We start from the raw sequence: 19653 nt of genomic DNA on the forward strand, positions 1-19653 counted from the left end.
TGTTGATTAAAAATATTGTCTGTAAATATTTATTGTCTTTATTTATGACATATTAATATCTTGTTTCTTCTGACAACTCTTCTTGGTTTTGCCTTTCCCAAATTTGGAATAAATCTGTTGTCTCTTACACATTTTAAGCAATTTTTGAGTTTACTGGATGGCTACTACATAATACAAAGATTTACTCCTTTCTTCTTATAAAGAGAGTAAAGAATATATATACATATATATATGTATATATATATATACTGTACTGCTGTACAGTAAAGATATATATACATATATCCCCATATATCCCCATATCCCCATGCTAAAATATTTGACATATTTTCACGTACAGGTTTGGAAGTCTAGAATCATGGCTTTGAAGTACCTTGCAAACTTTGGTAATATATTTGTCCTAATGTTTGTCTGTATGGCAGTGGCCGAATATATAAACTCTAGAGCCTTAAATGTTGCTGCATATTTGCTGTAAGCTATATGGTTCAACAAATTATCATGAAATAAAGAGTACACAAAGGCATGGTGCATGTAGAGATCAAAAAAACTACCTCAGAAAACCTAATACACAATCATAGCCCATCAAAAAGTGGTACCAATCTGGATTGATCACATCTCAAAGATAATGAGCTAATTTAGGCTGAAAGTGACCAGAAGTGGGGGCACTAAGAAATGAAATTGAAATCAGAATTTGCAAAAGTGTACTATGACTTTTAATACAGATAAATTGTGCCAAACCATAATACAGAGCACAAACTGTCTTAGCTGAAATTGTTTTTTAACACCAGCTCATTCAGAACCACATGTTCTAAGATCATGAACAAAATGATTTAATAGTAACTCCACATAGATTCATATGTTCCAAAGATAAGGCTACTGACTGTCCAGTTCCAGCAACCTGCCTAGATTACAAATTCTAATGAGTCATACCCAGGGCTCTGGTGGTCTTTGTACGGGGGTTTTGACATTTCTGTTGCTCAGGAGCCCACATCTACTGAAAATGATCTTTCTCAAACACCAATCTTATGACTTTCTCCTCCTCAACTATACTCAGCACTGTCTCCCTGTCTGCCAATCCATGGTCATTTTTTATATTGTTAAAAACTATACTGAAGGATCAAGACTCACCTCCTTTAAGAAACCTTATAAAGGAAGAAAATTCTGACGCATGCTACAACATGGTTGAAACTTGAGGATATTTTGCTAAGTGAAACAAGGCAGACACAAAAAGACAAATTCTATATGATGACACTCAGATGAGGTACTGAGAGTAATCAAATTCATATAGATAGAAAGTAGAATGGTGGTTGCCACAGGCTGTGGGAGGGAGGAAATGGGGAGCTGTGTTTAATGAGTATAGAATTTCAGTTTTGCAAGATAAAAACTGTTCTGGAGATTGGTTGCACAACAATGTGAATGTACTTAAAACTACTGAAGTATACACTTAGAAACAGTTAAGATGATAAATTTTTTGTTATGTGTATTCTACTGTAATTAAAAATGAAAAAAATTAAATGTCACTGATGACCTTGGCAATAACAGTTTCAGGGAATAGTGATGCCTTTAAAAAAGAGGCAAGTCAGGAAGGAAGTATTCCACTCCTCCTGGTAGGAAGGGAAAGATGGTGAGTGAGATTAGGTAATGGTGGAACATCAGGTGGAAATATCCAGAGGAAGTTGTAAATGAAGGCTTGAATTTACAAAAGAGGTTAAGTTTAGGGCTACAGATATGGGAAGTTACCTGCATATATTTGACATGAGAGGAAAACTCTAAGGAAGAATTTAGAGAGAGTGGAAGACACAGCAGAGAACAGCATCCTAGGGGAATATTCCAATTAGGGAATGGGATCAAGATAAGGAACGATGAGGAAAAAAAGTAGTAATTGGCAGGGCATCAAGAGAGAACAATCATGGAACACCAGGAAAGAGACAGTTTCAAGGTGGTGGGTGAGGAATGCCACTGATGTCAAATGATATAGACAGGTTAAGGAAGATAAATATCAGAGCAGGTTTTAGAGGTTAGGAGGTGAATAGTATACTCAGGAAAGCAGTTTCTGTACTAATGGGGGGCAAGAATGAGATTCGGGAGTTTGAGGAGAAAGTGCAGAGTGAGGAAGGAAAGCCAGCATGTGCAGACCTCTCTTTCAACAAAGCTGGTAGTGGATAGGAGGTGAATATGCAGTAGCTCAAGGAGGCAAGAAGGTGTTTAAATATAGGTTCTCTTCTGATAGCGGTAATCTTTGTCTTTTTGGATGTGAAAGGAGGATGAGCCACTAGAGAGAAAATAATCAGAGAACATAGAAGACACAGGAAGTAATTTAGAAATCAAAGTTCTGAGGAAGGTAAGAAAAAGTGGGTCTAAAGGTAGAAGTAGAGGAATTGTTCTTAGAAAGAAGTACCTTTTCCTTTTAGATTGGAAGAAAGGAGGATAGCTAAAGGAATGGGGAAATTTTCGAGGTGATGAGATGGGAAGAAGAGGGAGATCTCATCTAGTTCAGTTTGACAAATATATTTATTTTTTACCTTTACTTTTTTCCCATAAAGGTGGTTAGGTCATCTGTCAAGAGTACAAAGTAGGGCTGCTACTGAGGTTTAAAGAGGGTATAGAGTGTATGAATGAACTATCATACTGGAACTGGAAGAATGTACTAGAAAATCAACAAGACAGTTACATCAGAATTACTGAACAACTTTAAGTGCCAGGTTGCCATTAAATGGCAGTAATTTGTAGTTGTTCAGGTAATCATAGTTCTATGAATTTTTTCAGTAATGTTTTTCTGCTTGGGAGCAAAAATGGAGAAAGTGGAGAATGGAGTCATTCACTTTGGGTATTACCACAGTAAGCAAAGGAATAGGTTAAAGGAGTGAAGCTATCTGAAGTGTTATGAAGGCAACTTTAAAGTGGTGAGTCATAGTCCTTAATCTGGACAAGAAGTATACTGTGGCTAGAAGAAAGTAATGGACTATCTAACCTGATAGGTTTCAGAGATTGCCATTAAAAAGCTGGGGAAATGAAATTTAAGGAAGTGGGAAGCATTGTGGAATAGTGGAAAAAGTCATTACAGCCAAAAGATTTAGGTGTGAAACCAGGCTTCATCACTTACACAACATATATAATGTTGGGTAAGTTGCTTTGTTTTTGAGCTTCAATTTTCTCTTATGTAAAAAGAAGGATAATTATATTAACCTCATAGTGTTGCTTTAATCATAAAGCACATAGCGGTACTGGTCATAGTAGACACTCAACTTCTTATTCCTTCTCTTATTAGTGGGGACAAAGATTTTAAAGATTCTACTTTTATAATAACAGCTGCTTGTGGCAGCTCCCAAAGAACAGTATATGGAAATTTTAGACAGACTTTATATATCTAAAGTTTAAACTTGTTTGTACAGACATCTGTTATTGAGAGTAGCCAAGAGATGTACAAAAGACAGAATAAAATAAGGAGAGGCATAGTGGAGATTAATACACTTAGTTCTGTGTATGTGTATGTGTGTGTGCGTGAGAGACAGAGAGAGAGAGAGAGAGAGAGAGAGAGAGAGAGAGAGGAAGGGAGAGAGGAAGAGACAGGGAAGGAGGGGGTAGGAAGAATGAGAATGAATAGAAATGAATGAATGAGTTACGGAATATGGCAGAAGGTGACTGAAACTAGACGAAAACTCACCATCTATGGACGGAATATTTATTGCTAGTACTTTGGGTAACTAGATAACAAGCATACAATCTTGACTTCCTGAAGCTAATGGCAGCTGGCTGACTGATGTCCAGTTTAAAGACCTAAAATTCACCATCTACAGTTTCAAGGGAAACAAAGTATTTTATGGAATGGAGCTCATCTTGATTTTTCACTTTCTCTTATCTTCTACCTTGAATTCACTGGCAAATCCTGTTTGTTGATTTTACCTTCAAAATGTATCCTGGATCTGATTACTTCTCACCATCTCCACTACCATTCTGGTCCAAATCTCTTGCTGGAGTATTGCATATCCTTTCCTTTTTTAAATTTATTTTAATTTTTAATTTTAATTTAATTTTGTGTGTGTGTGTGTGTGTGTGTGTGTGTGTGTGTGTGTGAGGCAATTTCATCAGCATTGGTAATACAGTATTGAACAAACAATACAAGCTTCAAAAAGGTACAGACAGTAACCACTGCATATCCTTTTAACTGGCCTCCTGGCTTTTCACTTTTTCTCTCCCATATGCCAAGCCATACATATAGAAGCCAGAGTGATCATTTAAAAATTTAAGACATTTTATGTTCCATGCTATGTTTCGCTTCCTCAAAACTGTCCATTTAGAATAAAATGATCTTGTTTCTGTTACCTCTCCAACCTCATCTCCTTTGACTTTTCTCCTTTCCCTCTATACTTCAGCCACATTGGCCTCCTTGCTGTTCCTCAAACTTGATAAGCATGTACTCCAGGGCTTTAGTGTTTGTTGTCCCCTCTGCTTGAAACACAGTTCTGCTCACGAGGCATATACCCTCAATGGCTTCAGATTTCCACTCTAATTTCCCCTCATCAGTGTGGCCTGATTAGCCTTTGTAAAACAGAGGACTCTACCTGTCTACCAGTCAGGTCCGGGACAAGAAAACCAAAACTCCTCTAGGTATTTCAAATGGAGGGGGTAGGAGAAGAGAGGATTTAATGCATGGGATTGGTTACAAATGTGTTGGCAGAGTTGGAGAAACAAAAGAAGAAACGTGTATTACTAAAGATCAGTAACTGCAGTCACCATCGTCCCCAGGGCTGTTGGAGGAAAGTGATGTTACTGAGTTGAGGAGATATACTCCTGCTACCTTCTTTCCACCTTCTAATACCATGTTAATGCATCTCAATGGCAAAACCTAACTGGACCACAGCTGGAAAGAGAGTCTGGGAAACTGCTTTCAGGCTTCCAGCTTTATTGTATAGGGGAGAGAACAAAAGAGCTGATGTGGAATAAGTTTCAATAGATAATACCTGGCATATACCTCTTCTGCTAGCATTCTGCATTATCTCACTCGGCTTTTTAAAAATTCATATCATTTACCACTATATGTTTGTTTATTGACTACCTGCCCCCCCCATCAGAATATAAATTCTGTAAGAGCAGGGGATTTGTCTGTCCTGCTTGCTGCTGTATCTCCAGGAGTCAGAACACTGCCTGACATCAGTATGGTAGCATACTAAAAGGGGAGGGGTTGTGAGAGAAGACTGCCTCAGTGGAAAGGAGTATTTTATCACTGACATTGTTTAGGATTGCCGGTGCATGGTGATAATAAAGAACAGAATGACTTGTAGTTAGTTTTATTACTGTTTTCGAATTTTCTGCAGACAGTGCATTCTTTTATGTGAGGGTAAAGCCTTAATAAAACCCTTTTGCCATGTCTAAGGACAAATTTGAACTTGGGTTAACTTTCTAGCTCAGTTCCTCTGGAAATCTGATAAAGAAAAATGTCAGCTTGTTAGTAGGCAACACTTCTTCTGGTAAAATGGTCTCTGATTAGTAACTTGCATATGGAATGGAAGAAATTACAGATGACCTATAAATCCCTAGTGGAAAGCCAAGCTTTGGGCTTCCACGAATGTGGTGACACTTGAAGCTGGGCATATCCCTTGTAGGGACTCTGGAAGTTGCCTAAGATTGTTATAAGAAATATTGATTCCTATGTAGGAGATGGTGCTTCTAAGTTGCTGGCTCCCATACTCCCCTAGTAGAATTCTTGTTCCCTTGCACTTAAATGTCACTTGAAGAACAAAGAGAACAGCTGTTGGATGGCTGTATGAACTGCTAAGATGACTGGTCCCACTGAAGAAAGCATGATGCTCCCCTGCTGGATGCTGAGTTTCCTGTTCAATATCTTTCTAAGTAAGCTGGTTCAAGGTACAGTATATTCATATATTGTTAAGTCTGATGTTTAGTTAAGAGAACCTCTGGTGAGCATTCCAGCGTGTAACAGATGCTTAATAAATATATATTGAACAACTACATGAGGTTGGAAATGTACGACCACAATTAAGTAATTGTTGAATGGTATTCTATTACCTAAATTTTAACCTGCATAGTTTGTCGAAATCAACAAATGTCTACAACAGCTGGTCTGTGTTAGTTATTGTTTACAACTCTACCTTCCCAATTCTAAAAGAATTCCTTCATCCTGAATAAGATCATGTAGTCACAAAATACAGAGCAGGCTTTAAATATAGTATACATAGACATCTTGTATGGCATTCTTTGGGTTGGCTAAGGCTACTGTTCTGCTTAGCAATATACCACACTGGATTCAAGAGGTGGCGTATGTGAAGCCATACATATCAGGGGAAATCAGAACTAATACTTAAGGGGAGCTTGTGCTGTGACTGAATAAATTATAGCCTTGTCACATTCATAGACAAATGTAATTTCTTTTGGCCTTTCTGAAATAAATGAATACTTTTTTTCCCTTATTATTTTCTGGCTATCTGAGGATCTCAAGCCTCGGGAGAGATACTATGCATTATTTATCACTTTTATCTCTAGTTCAGTATAGTGTCTGGCATAGAGGTATTCAACAAACATTTGTTGAACTAAACTATATGGTGATAGAGAGTCATAATAATAGCTAACTTTGGATGGGAGTAGGGAGGAATGTCAAACTACATGGAGCCAGAGATCATGGAACTTAGAAGCATTATTCCCTTGGAAAACCATGTTAAGTACAGCAGGCCAGAAAACGTAGGGGAATCTGTCAAAGCTTCTCTAAGGACAATCAAATCTATGGGGGCAGGGAACTAGGACTACAAAATCTTCTTTAGATTCTACCATGTATGTAACATCTCTATTCTCACCCTGTCACTTTCCCCTACTACTAGTAAAGAGTTTTAATAAAGGGTATAAAAGATAGCTTAGGGGCTTCCCTGGTGGTGCAGTGGTTGAGAGTCCGCCTGCTGATGCAGGGGACACAGGTTCGTGCCCCAGTCCGGGAAGATCCCACATGCCACGGAGCGGCTGGGCCCGTGAGCCATGGCCACTGAGCCTGCGCGTCCAGAGCCTGTGCTCCGCAACGGGAGAGGCCACAACAGTGAGAGGCCCGCATACCGCAAAAAAAAAAAAAGATAGCTTAAAAAATACTACCAATGTACTCTGGGGGATAACTGATAATATTAATCCAGGCCTACAAAGTCATTAGGAAGAACACAATACATGTAGCTTAAACAAAGTTGCCTAATAACTAGTTGTCTATTAGTTTGCTCATTGTACTTAGCTTTCCTAAACCCCATGAAGTCACTTAGATGCACAAAGCATATAAATAAATCTCAAATAAGAATAGATCATTAAGTCAACCAGTTTAACAGAAATTTCTTTCTGATGCTAAACATAGTGTCAGTTCGTCCTAGGGATATTAGAATCATCACTTTGTAGATCAATTAAAAAGAATGTTTATTTTGGGTCAGTCAATAGTTTTTGGGAATGACTAGTACACCTATACTGGGAAGTAAGCAAATCTAGAATTCTGATTTACCTCTCCATTAGCAAAACAAAACATTCTTTTCTTTTGCCCTTTCCAAAAGAACTGTAACGGTAATAGACCCTTGAAAACATCCATCTCCAAGACCCTAGGAAATTAAAAATAATGGTAGCAACCTCTTTTTAGAGGTTAAAAGAGAAAAAAAAAACAAAATCCTGTTAATCTGTTTAAAAATAGTATAAGATCTAAAGGAATTACTTAAAAAAATCTCAATAGTTTGATTCTGCATTTAGGCTTTGAATTTCCAGCAGATTCACTTTTCAATATTCCCAGTTTGACCTTACAGCTTCCAACTGAAGTTTTGTATAACTTAAGCAAACAGGGAACAGGAAGTTTTTCAAGAGTTCTCATAAAAAGACTGACTAAATTCCCCTTCCTAAATCAGGGCTGAAATGACATTTTGACACATTCTGAATAGCATGCTACTAGAGATGCTATCTTTAGAGAAAAAAAAAAACCCTCTGATTTTCAAATCCTTCCTGGTGATTAAAGATCACATGGAATGTTTAGCAAGAAAAGGGGCTAGCCATGGTGTCCTAGTTCGTTGAATTATTTCCCACACAGAGGTGGCCCATCATCTCAGCAGCAGGGTATGCACAATTGATTGTCCCAACAGACTAAGTACTGGGTTTGCACAGTTGAATACCTACAGCTAGCAGTCAACATTCTTTGTTTATATGTACTGAGTGTGTGGAAGGTCATTGGTTGTAATATTTCATTTTAGTAAATGGAAGGGAACATTTCTTAATATGTAATTTCTAGTTCTTCCTTTTCATTTTCTGTACTTGAACTATCCTGAGGCCAATTTATTATTTCCTTGTTATAGAAATGTGGTAAGATCTATAATCCTTAATGTTCTATTTATAACACAGAACACAGAATGTCAGAAATACTTTCATCTGAAAGCCCCACTACCCACCATCTTGCCCCTGCTGCCACCCCCACCAACCTCCGCTTTTTTTCCTTACCTCATTCCCTGTTGACATGACTGCAACCACTGGAAACTTATTAACTTCAACCTCTGTGACACCTACAGTTGCCAGAAGACCAATCTCTGAGGGGCCCATGTGGGTTCCTTTGGCCAAAACACATTCCCCTCTTTTAATGTCATGGCCAATGGGTCTGAAAGTCAAAGCAGAACCATAAACAGTATGACTAAGAACAGTATTTTCTCAACTCAGGGGAAACTTTAGTGTTAAAGAAGGAGGACACTCAAGGGGGAAAAAGTGAAGAGATGAGGCAGGACCAGAATACTAAAACGAAGAGATTCTAAAAACTCTATGCTTTTTTAATTAAAAAAATTAAATCACATAACAGAAGACAGAAATAGATTTGTATCTATTGCTGTTAAACAGGAATATGTTACTTCATGTTTGAAAGTTATTTTATAAATTGTTTTGTATCACATTACAGTCCAAAACACCAATTGCAATCTTTCTTTGATGTAAGGCAAGCATTTATATGAAAATATCTAATGCCATGTCCATAGCTTGTTAGCTTTGTGGTGAGGAGAATAATGCTAATGAGGTTACAGTCATGGAGATAATTTCCATTTAGACCACTTAGGCTGGTCCAGTTCTGTGGCTGTATAGGTCCATTCACTCTTGGCCTGCTGCCACAGGAACTGGAGAAGTATAGCTTTGTTACAAAATGTTGAGCAAATTAGCATTAATAGAATCAGGGCAAACATATTCAATTGTAAGAAAAATCATTTGACAAATATACACTACTTATGGTAAGACAGTAGTCTCATCTTTGTATATAAACAGTAGTACATTATTCCATTATTATTGGCAGTCAATAGGGGAGGGGCTTTCAGCTAATTATATAAATACTCAACTCTGAAAGTATCTGTGTTAATATCAAATTCTGGATTACCAAGGGGGTAGGGATGGGTAATTCTGGATTATCTAGGAGGAGGATTAACTGTGGATTATGTAGGTTCATGACTTTGCCTCCTTCTCATGTTGCTTCTGAATATTTCATTTGCCTTTACCAACTTTACAAAAAAGTAGGGAGGGCAGACATGGGATACAGAATTCAGAAAATTAATTTTGCTACTTGTTAAAAGCCCTGAAAGCTAATGGTTAACTGATTGAGCTGTGAATTTATAATAGCCATGCTCTCCTGAGTTCATGATCATGGCAGAAACAAAAGTTGGCTATACATTCTATATGTTATGAACTTACCTGATATCTTGGCCTGGCCGAGCTTGCACCAGAATTCGTACTTCAAGCTCCTCAGTGCCCTATAATAAGAGCAAATCACGTAATTTCAAACAGAACAATCTAACTGAATTTTGATCAATAGAATTTAGCTACTCAGATGCTTTCATCATCAGATAGGCCCAGAATATATAAAAATATAGAGGAACAGAAAAGCCTTTGCTAAACCCTTTGAACATGATGAATTTCTACCACAGGTTCCTGAAAAATCAGGTTTGATGCCAAGGGATGAATGAATGAATAAATAAACAAACAAACATTTTCACTGATTCTCATGCTTTTAAAAAATGTACCAATTCAAATACTGACTCTTACTTTGTAAGCAGCATTCTTTAGGAAAAAAAAAAAAGATGGCTACCCTAATAGATACAGTGAATGTGCATGGAGATAACCTGTCTCTTCTAAATCATGGGTTCAATACTACCAAGGTTCCTTGCATATATATCTGCAGGTATTTCTGAAATACTTGCAGAAATTTCAGTGAAGGACTTATAGTTTATCTGGTAGTAGATTTCTATAAATTAATAGTGATCATCATTTTTACATTTATGGACTGTGAATAACATTGTGACACTGGAACTGTGTCTTGTCATCTGGCAGAGTCTGTGGGGGCATGTGTTCTGGATTTCAATGCTCTGCTGGCTTCACTGATGCCAATAAATCTGTTGGACAGTTTTAACAGCAGGGCAATGTGATCTGTGTGCCAAGAGTTGAATTTTATAAGACTTACTTGTGGGAAGGTGATTAAAGAGGAAATCCCCAAATCAAGAAAAGAGGGTGTGTCTCAGCATGGCCAAATTTTACTATATACCCAGCCGAGGAGAATATATATTTGTTATTAATTCTAACTTTAAAAATACAAGATATCTTAAACTTCTCAAAACAAGTAAGATAGCCAGTCATTAAAGCATCAGTTGAAGTTATTCTTTTATTAGTGACTGATCCTCTGGTTTCAATAACTGCCACTAGTTTCAGTGAGATAAAAGCCTACTTAGAACAGAGTCCTGTATTTTAGGCAATAGAGGGGGAACTGACATAAATTTAATGTTTCCAGACTGTAATTTGGCGGCACAGATTTTCCTGAATTATAGAAAACCAGAGCTGAAAGGATCATTTGGGTTTAAATGCTTGGCTTAGTGTAATATTCAAGAACTTGCCCAAGTGTTCTTTGTTAAATTCTTCTCTATTAAAATCTCCTTCACATTTTATCAGAAGCTAGTCTTGATGAACAAGTTTCTCAGCTAGATGATAAGTCAACAGTTAATATCTCTGCTCTTCTATCTTGAGGTAGTTTCTTTCCTTGCTTGCGTATGAAATTTCTTGGCTCAAATGTGGCTCAAATTCTGCTGTAATCACAGTAATGATCATAAAAACATCTACTATAACAAAAGGTTTTCAAGCCTAAGGCAGTTCCTTATTTACTATACACTACAATGTAAGGTTCTAACATAACCAAAAAAATTGAGCTAATCTCATAAACATTGCAGAAAATAGGCATGACTTATAATACCGCCATAGGAATGGAGCCATGAGACCTGGTAATGACATACATCATCAGATTCCCTGATCAGTTCAGTATCTTCCACTTGTACTACTGCATCAGCACCACAGGGGATTGGAGCACCTGTTGTAACCCGCATGACTTGTCCTGGCATTACTGTCTGAGTCGGCTGGAAATACAAACAGGCAAGAAAGAGTCGATTTACTTTACTGCTGCAAAGGAAAAGTCTGCAGGAGATGTGACAGTTTTTGAAACAAACCATAAAAGGAAAATCTTACAGTCTTATTCATTTTGGGAAAATGTAATAAAAGTCACAAACAAATATACTTACACCAAAGAGGCTTTCATTTGACTTAAGTAATGACTTATTTAGATGTCTTTCTTGGTGCCCTGCTTTCCTTTTGAAGAACTACCACTTATATTTGCCACTACTGTCTCTCACCCATTGTGAATTTTCTTAATATATATAAAGTGATTTTACAGTCTTTAAAAAAATACCATGTAATATGATTTTATGAATGACAATTATGAAAAACCATCATGTTGATCATTTACTGAAGTTCTGATGTTTGAGAAATGTAGTATTTTATTAACCAACGTTTTAGTTAAATAAAGGCAAGCCAGAAAAATTATTTTAATTATTACTCTTGAAAATCTTTATAAAATATATTAGTTCACCTTGCAACTAATAATAAAAGTCTAACAAATGTAAATAAATCATTTAAAAATGATTCCAGTGTCTGTAATGATTTGGGTTAAATATTATATCCAAGATTTTTATTGTTTGAGCTCTCATATGAATGGTATGGGAGACTGACTACAGGACCTACCTTGCACACTTCCTCCCAGCACAGGAAAAATCATATTTCTGTCAGCTCCATCTAATAGGTTTGATCTGGCCTCAGAAGAGTCACTTGTCATGGGCCATGATTTAGGTCAGATTTGGGAAAAGGAATGCTTTAAATTTCCCCAAAAAGAAAATTCTGAGATAACATTAATTCCCCAATAAAAATGATATCTTTCCAAAGACATCTGCTTCTTAGGTATTTAAAATTTTAGGTTACAACACGTAAATATTCTTAACACTACTGAACTGTACACTTAAAAATGGTTAAGATGGTACTTTTTATGTTACACATTTTTTACCACATTAAAAAATATTAGGGAATGATTAAGGAAAAATACCCTTCCACTAGATGTACAATCAAAGTAAAACTGGAAATTTATTTGTTAGAAAAGCCTTAAAAAGCTTATTTCCATAATGTTATTGCTATAAACAATACCACCAATAGCTAATATTTACTGAATACTCAATCTATGCTAGGCAGTGTTAGGTGCATTATTATATTCCAGAATATAAGCCTTATAAAGACAGAAATTTTCATTTTCTTTTTGCCTCTCTAGATCACATCGTCATTTTCCTGTGCTGTGGCCCATAAGGCCAACCTCTATGGACTGTTTCAGTCCATATGGATGTTTCCCATCACTCTGGCTTCTGGTTAGGTTCAGCCAATGGGAGGGGCCAACAAGAGATCAGAGGGTAGGAGAGAGAGAGAAGTACAATTTTTATTCCCCTTGCCCTTTCCCTGCTGGGCTGCAGTTTGGTGATGGGTATGCCATTTCTACTACTGATGCCACAGCTCCTATTAGGTGGACCTCTCCCATAGCTATCAATCTCCCAGGTCTAGGTACTACTCTCTCCTTTTGCCCCTTCAAACCTAGAGGAGGTAATGAAATCTCACTGTTGATAGTACCTGAGTGCTTCACATTCCTTTGTTAGTTTCCCTTAATCCTGTCTATATCTTGGGTAGAGTCATTTCATTAATCTTTAATCACCCTCTTTCCAGACATATTTATTGCTCTATCATCCCAAAGCCTAGAAAGTATCTGGCACAAAGTTGGTAGTCAATAAATATTTCCAGAATGAATGAATAAGTATGCATGTCTCATTACCACAACAACTACATGAACCATGTAATCCTTCTTGGCTTACAACTCCGGTGTTCTCACTGATTTTCTCCCACAAGTCACTGGAGAAAGTTTCTTGGGATCAAATCTGGCATTGAACTACATACTTTATATCCCCTTATTATGTTATTTCACAAAAAGACATTTCAGGGCTTCCCTGGTGGTGCAGTGGTTGAGAGTCCGCCTGCCGATGCAGGGGGCACGGGTTCGTGCCCCGGTCCGGGAAGGTCCCACATGCCGCAGAGCGGCTGGGCCCGTGAGCCATGGCCGCTGAGCCTGCGCGTCCGGAGCCTGTGCTCCGCAATGGGAGAAGCCGCGACAGTGAGAGGCCCGCGTACCGCAAGAAAAACAAAACAAAACACATTTCAGGCTTATTTGGAATTGTTACATTCTAATGTAATTTTCTACCAAGATAATGCATAGAATTAAAGAAAAAAGCTTAGGGCTCAATGCATTAATTTTTTTTAATTTTTAGTTTTGGCTGCATTGCGTCTTTGTTGCGGTGCGTGGGCTTCTCATTGCAGTGGCTTCTCTTGTTGTGGAGCACGGGCACTAGGTACGTAGGCTTCAGTAGTTGCAGCACGCGGGCTCAGTAGTTGTGGCTAGCAGGCTCTAGAGTGCAGGCTCAGTAGTTGTGGGGCGCGGGCTTAGTTGATCTGTGGCATCTGGGATCTCCCTGGACCAGGGCTCGAACCTGTGTCCCCTGCATTGGCAGGTGGATTCTTAAGCACTGCGCTACTGGGCAAGTCCTCAATGCATTAATTTTTTTTCAACCCCAGATACTACTTATTATCTGGTGCATCTCTTAATTCACTAAATATGACCATTTTGCAGTGCAGTGATTTTTGATGAAAAGCATTAATGTTTTGATATATGTGTTTTTTAGTAGAGGTGCTAATGTCAAAACTATCTTCTGAGACTGTGCAATAAAAATATTTAATGTAGGTCTAAAGAAGCCCTTTTATTCCCCTGAAAGTGCCTTTTTGGCTAAGGCAGAAAGTGATTCCCAAAGTGAGTTTCAGGGTAGTTGCTTCTTAAGCTGATGTGTGTTAGCCTGGAGCCCTCCCTCAATTTAGTCTGATTCAATGTACCATATTATGTAAATTTACTTTAAGCTTTACTGTGGCTATACCTGTAATTTTCTCTGCTTCTTGGCTTAAACCAACTTTAAAGAAGTGTTTCTGTGTGGCTGCTAAATAAAAAATCTGGCTCCTCTCCAAAACCAGTAATTCTAAATGGTAGGTGAAGGATTCCCACCAGCTCACTTATATTAAATCTAATGTAAAAGATATTACTGGATATATAAAGACATTTATATATCTACTTAGAGTAGACATATAAACTGCAATTGAATTGAATCAACTGGAAAAACTCTAGCAATAAATGAAGTACTTCCTTTAGATTGTTAAGACTACCAACTCTTTTATTTTTATTGATATAGGTAACTTACATACTTTATATAAAGTAAAAACTATAAAAATCTTGATTTTTCCTTAATAGAGATATTGAGTTGGATTTTTTGAACTTTGTCCAATGATAGCACTTTATAATTACACAACTGAAACTGAAAGTGTCCAATGCTAACCAATAGGACCAAACTATAAGTGATTTAAGGTTAAGTATTTTGGTACACCAATAAGCCATGTTGTAAATAACTGTCTCAGTGTATGCAATGGTCCCCTAGTGCTCAAGTGTATTTACTTTCAATAAGTGAGCAATTTGGCTCTTGCAAGATCCCTAAGATTGCTGTAAAGAGTGTATGTATATGATACATCAGTTATAGATAAAGTACATCACAGGTAACTTGAGGAAAAACCCTGTTTTCTTATATAGCTTTGATCTTTTTTCCCATCAAAATTTTATGAGAACTTACAAGAAGTTGGCAATTTTTTAATTTCACAACTCTTCTTGTGCTCCTTGTTATCAGTTGGAAGTCTTAACTAGTAAATAAAGTTTAAGGGTCCATAAGGCTCTTAACAATCTGCTACCTATGCCTAAGTATTCTAGGCTGTAACTACCACAAACTATTTGCAAATTCCTAATACCATGCAATTTTTCCAACACCACTGGGTCTTGACTTATACTGTTCTTTCTGCTTGGAATGTTCCTTTTTCATTTCTGTTTCTGTTTTTGTAAAACTCTCTTAGGCCCAGCTCCAATGTCATCCGCCTAGCCCTTCTAGGACAAAATGCTCAACCTCTCTATTGTGCTCCATAGCACATGACTGAGAGCATTAGTTTAACACTTAATATATTGTATTATATTTAGTTGTTTATACTCTGTCTCCTCCACTATATGTAAACTGTTAAGAGTAGTAATCATGTATTAATCTATTTTATATTCCTAGAACCTAGCACAGTGCTTCTTGGTACAGACAGTAGGTATGTATGATAAATATTGGATAGACTCAGTTGAAGATCAGAGAAGTACTCCTTGAATAATTGATATTTTGGGGCTTTGTTTAAAAAAATGGATGCTTTGTATGTCCATTGCTGATGGATACACATACTAAGAGGTCAAGTAAGTTATGAGGTCATAATGAAAGTTATTTATAAAAAAGTGACCTAGGTCTAGTTGTTCTTTTTGTCAGGAAAACAGTCATGAAGAGCAAAACCAGCCTGTGCACAGCATGGACAAGGATCTAATTACTACAGTGCCAGGCTTAGCTTCAGAGACCTGTACACAGTACTCCTCAATGCTTGGATGTAGAGGTGAGGCAGCTAGGGTTACCACCATTGGCACCATCCTTCTCCTATATACTTCCTCAACCCCTCTCTATTTTTAGCACATATGGGAGTACATGCTAAGGCGTGGGATATAGCTTTTGCTCAAACTGCCCTATTTATTTATTTATTTCCTCCTTTATTTTATTTATTTATTTATTTTTTGCAGTACGCGGGCCTCTCACTGTTGTGGCCTCTCCCGTTGCAGAGCACAGGCTCCGGACGCGCAGGCTCAGCGGCCATGGCTCACGGGCCCAGCCGCTCTGCGGCATGTGGGATCTTCCCGGACCGGGTCACGAACCCGTGTCCCCTGCATCGGCAGGCGGACTCTCAACCACTGCGCCACCAGGGAAGCCCCCCTCCTTTATTTTTATATAATCCTTATGAGTGTTTGGTGGTAGCAGAAAAGTGTGTTGGTTTTCCCTTTGCCTCTAGTCAATAAGGAAGGTGCTCTTTTAACCAACTTTCAAAACTCACTGGATTAACATATGCTCTCTATTTCCTATTTAACGTAATGATGCCTACAGACACTTTGTTTGAAACTGTTAGACTCTTCTCTTGTACACCTAAGATTCAACTGAGTTTGCTCCCAAAATTGTTTGTACCAGTTTGTGGCAATAGTTGCTACTGAATTAAGTTATTTAAATAAATATTACATAAACCAATGATATATGAGTGTAAAAGGAGTTAGTTTTTTCCTATAAAAATTAAGTTAAACCTTTGGAAAAACTCATTTAAAAAAGGCTGCTAAAAAGAACTGATGTCAAATTAGGTATGGGTGAAGCAACTGTAAAAAAAATTATAAAAGTATAATAAAAATCTAGAAGGATTCTATACTTAGATACTTCACAAAGGCCTTAAATTTTTTTCTACTTTAAAGAAACTAAAACTTGAAATCACATATAATGCCTTTTGGGTATAAGAGAAGTTCAAATAGCAGATACTTATTAAAAGAAAAGCCTTAGGGCTTCCCTGGTGGCGCAGTGGTTGAGAGGCCACCTGCCAAAGCAGAGGACGCGGGTTCGTGCCCCGGTCCGGGAAGATCCCACATGCCGCGGCGTGACTAGGCCCGTGAGCCATGGCTGCTGAGCCTGCGCTTCCGGAGCCTGTGCTCCGCTACGGGAGAGGCCACAACAGTGAGAGGCCCGCGTACTGCAAAAAAAAAAAAAAAAAAAAAAAAAAAAAGCCTAGCTCTCCATCAAATTACTGACAAATAAATGTTCATTTATTTAAGTTACATTTATATTTATTTTAAAAGTAAAAGATAATTTCCCACTTGTAACTTATTTCCAATTAAATGACCAATTACTGGTATCCAAAGCATTAATTAAGAGGACTTCTGTTGTACTTCGACCATGGCCCATTAGTGCTTCGTTTCTATTAAGAAATACCTGTTCTCTGGTTAGCTCCCTGATGAGAAAAATTAATCAAAATGATTAGCTAGAAAGATTAAATAATCTGCTTCTTCTAAATTTCCCTGTATGTAACACGAGTCGGGGAAAACTCTGCAAAGACCACTTAGAAATTTTAGCTCTATTCAAACATTAATGTTTATACCAGAAGAAAGATTCATCCAATCACAGGGCTGGAAAATGCTTGTGGGGCATGTCATCTGAGACATACCAGTAACATCATGCTGTATATTAATAGATGCAGATTCTTTCAGTTAAGAAATAATTCATTTGGTTCTTTCTCATGGGAACCATCCTTTCATCTCTTTGATAACCTGTCTAATCCTTCTCTAAGATTTCCATTACAACAATGGCAGAAGTCTAGAATTAGAAGCCCAAAGTCCCTGAAACTAAGATCTTTAGGGCCTTTCAGGCTTATGAATCTCACCTGTTCACCAGCTTGGGATTCCCCAATGATGAAACGATCTCCTGGGCCATCGGCAGCTGTGAGATGAACAGAACCAAGAACAATCATCAGAATGGACCTATAGCAAAGAATAAGAACCTAGTGTTGGAATTCTAAAACTTGACTCAAATGATCAGATAAGGCTTCAGGAAAGTGGAATACTTTTCTGATCTCCTAGTTTAGAAAAGGGCTTTGTTATTACTAGTTTGATCTTCGGTATCCACAACTCACAAGAACCAACAGAAGTGGTCCAGATTGTGCCTTTTCTTGGTGTCTCTGGAGATAGTTTTCTTGTTGTTCCATAATTTCCACTCTTGCACTTTTTAATAGGAAGTTCTTTTAGCCTATTGTCCTAAATAAATGGGCATGTATGCGTTATATGTGTGTACACACTCATGGAGACATATGTATGAAGTAGCAAGTGAAGTAGGAAGAACATATATTCTTTTCTTCATTTGACACTTGAAGGAAATGAGTTACAGAATGAAGAAACTCAGGTAGAAAAGGTTCAGTACCTTTAACAAGTTCTGGCTAGTGGTAGAGCTAGGACTAAAACCCCAGTCCCTGAATTTCCAATACAGTATTTTTTTTTTTATGATGGATCAAAATTCTGTTCTAAATCAAAATACACAGGCAGTGCTGCATCACAATTCCCATTGACTGTTTATTTTTAAATTGGAAGAAACACTTTCAGACTTGAGACGGAAAAAACTTCTCATCCAATTTTTTTCTATATACAGTATAGTAATGGCTGGATGAAAAAATATTCCTGGAGATAAATGTATTCAAAAGGGTTTTCTTCACATACAATTGGATTTCAGACCAATACTATTGGCAAGGCAATGCATACCTAATGAGTTTCATGATCATGACCATTATCTCCTTGTAATCAGCATACAGCAAGGGTTTGGGGGCACATACACAGCAAAGATAACACTATTTATATGAATATTTTAATCATATTTGCAGTCATGTTGATAAATAATAAAAAGTATTTTCCCTCTTTTAGAGAGGATATATAAAACTTATTGTTTCTTGGACTTCCCTGGTGGCGCAAGTTAAGAATCCACCTGCCAATGTAGGGGATGCAGGTTCGAGCCCTCGTCCAGGAAGAGCCCACATACTGTGGAGCGGCTAAGCCCAGTGTGCCATAACTACTGAGTCTGTGCTCTGGAGCCCATGAGCCACAACTACTGAAGCCCGTGAGTCACAACTACTGAAGCCCGTGCGCCTAGAGCCTGTGCTCGGCAACAAGAGAAGCCACTGCAATGAGGAGCCTATGCACCGCAAGGAAGAGTAGCCCCTGCTCGTTGCAACTAGAGAAAAGCCCGCGCACAGCAACAAAGACCCAAAGCAGCCAAAAATAAATAAATAAATAAATAAATTTTTAAAAGAAAGAAAGCCAGATATAAGAGAATCCATGTAGCCTGATTACATTTATTTTTTTAAAAAATTATTGTTTCTTTATGTGACTACAAAGTAGTATTTTTTCTGAAGCCTTATATATACAATACCGTTTATAATAAGTCACTATTTTGCACAGCTGGCTTTGGTTAACCTGATGTGAAGAGGAACAAAAATTAACATTGGGTGTCTTCTGCTTACTAGATGTTGTATCTTGTGCTTTTTAGACATTGTCTCAATTAATAAACTCTTGGCTTTCTGGTGTTTTTTTGGAATGCTATTGTATTTTCAGTGTTCACTTGTAAGAAAGAGAATACTGTAGTTTTCCTGCAATGGTATTCTTATGCTGCTTTCATGGGTTCTTTTTTCTTTCCTCTTTTTTTTTTAATGAAACAATTTAGAACAGACATAGAAATCACTGCTTCAACAATTATCAACATTTTACCAATTTTGTTTCATCTGCCCCCACACTTATTTTTGCAGTAT

General features: G+C 37.5%; 1 protein-coding gene across 7 annotated transcripts in view; it reads right to left on the reverse strand.

Moving 5' to 3' along the window:
* Positions 1–19653, reverse strand: part of GPHN (gephyrin) — a 617632-nt gene that overhangs the window by 76096 nt on the left and 521883 nt on the right. For all 7 annotated transcript variants that reach the window (XM_060140985.1, XM_060140957.1, XM_060140999.1 and 4 more), the window contains 4 exons: positions 17746–17801; positions 11265–11384; positions 9679–9737; positions 8458–8611 (listed from right to left, as the gene is read on the reverse strand). In XM_060140985.1, coding sequence (XP_059996968.1) covers positions 8458–8611; positions 9679–9737; positions 11265–11384; positions 17746–17801 — 389 coding nt within the window. The remainder of the gene's footprint in view (positions 1–8457; positions 8612–9678; positions 9738–11264; positions 11385–17745; positions 17802–19653) is intronic.

This window comes from Lagenorhynchus albirostris, chromosome 1 (genome assembly GCF_949774975.1).
Source record: "Lagenorhynchus albirostris chromosome 1, mLagAlb1.1, whole genome shotgun sequence".
Taxonomy (NCBI): Eukaryota; Metazoa; Chordata; class Mammalia; order Artiodactyla; family Delphinidae; genus Lagenorhynchus; species Lagenorhynchus albirostris.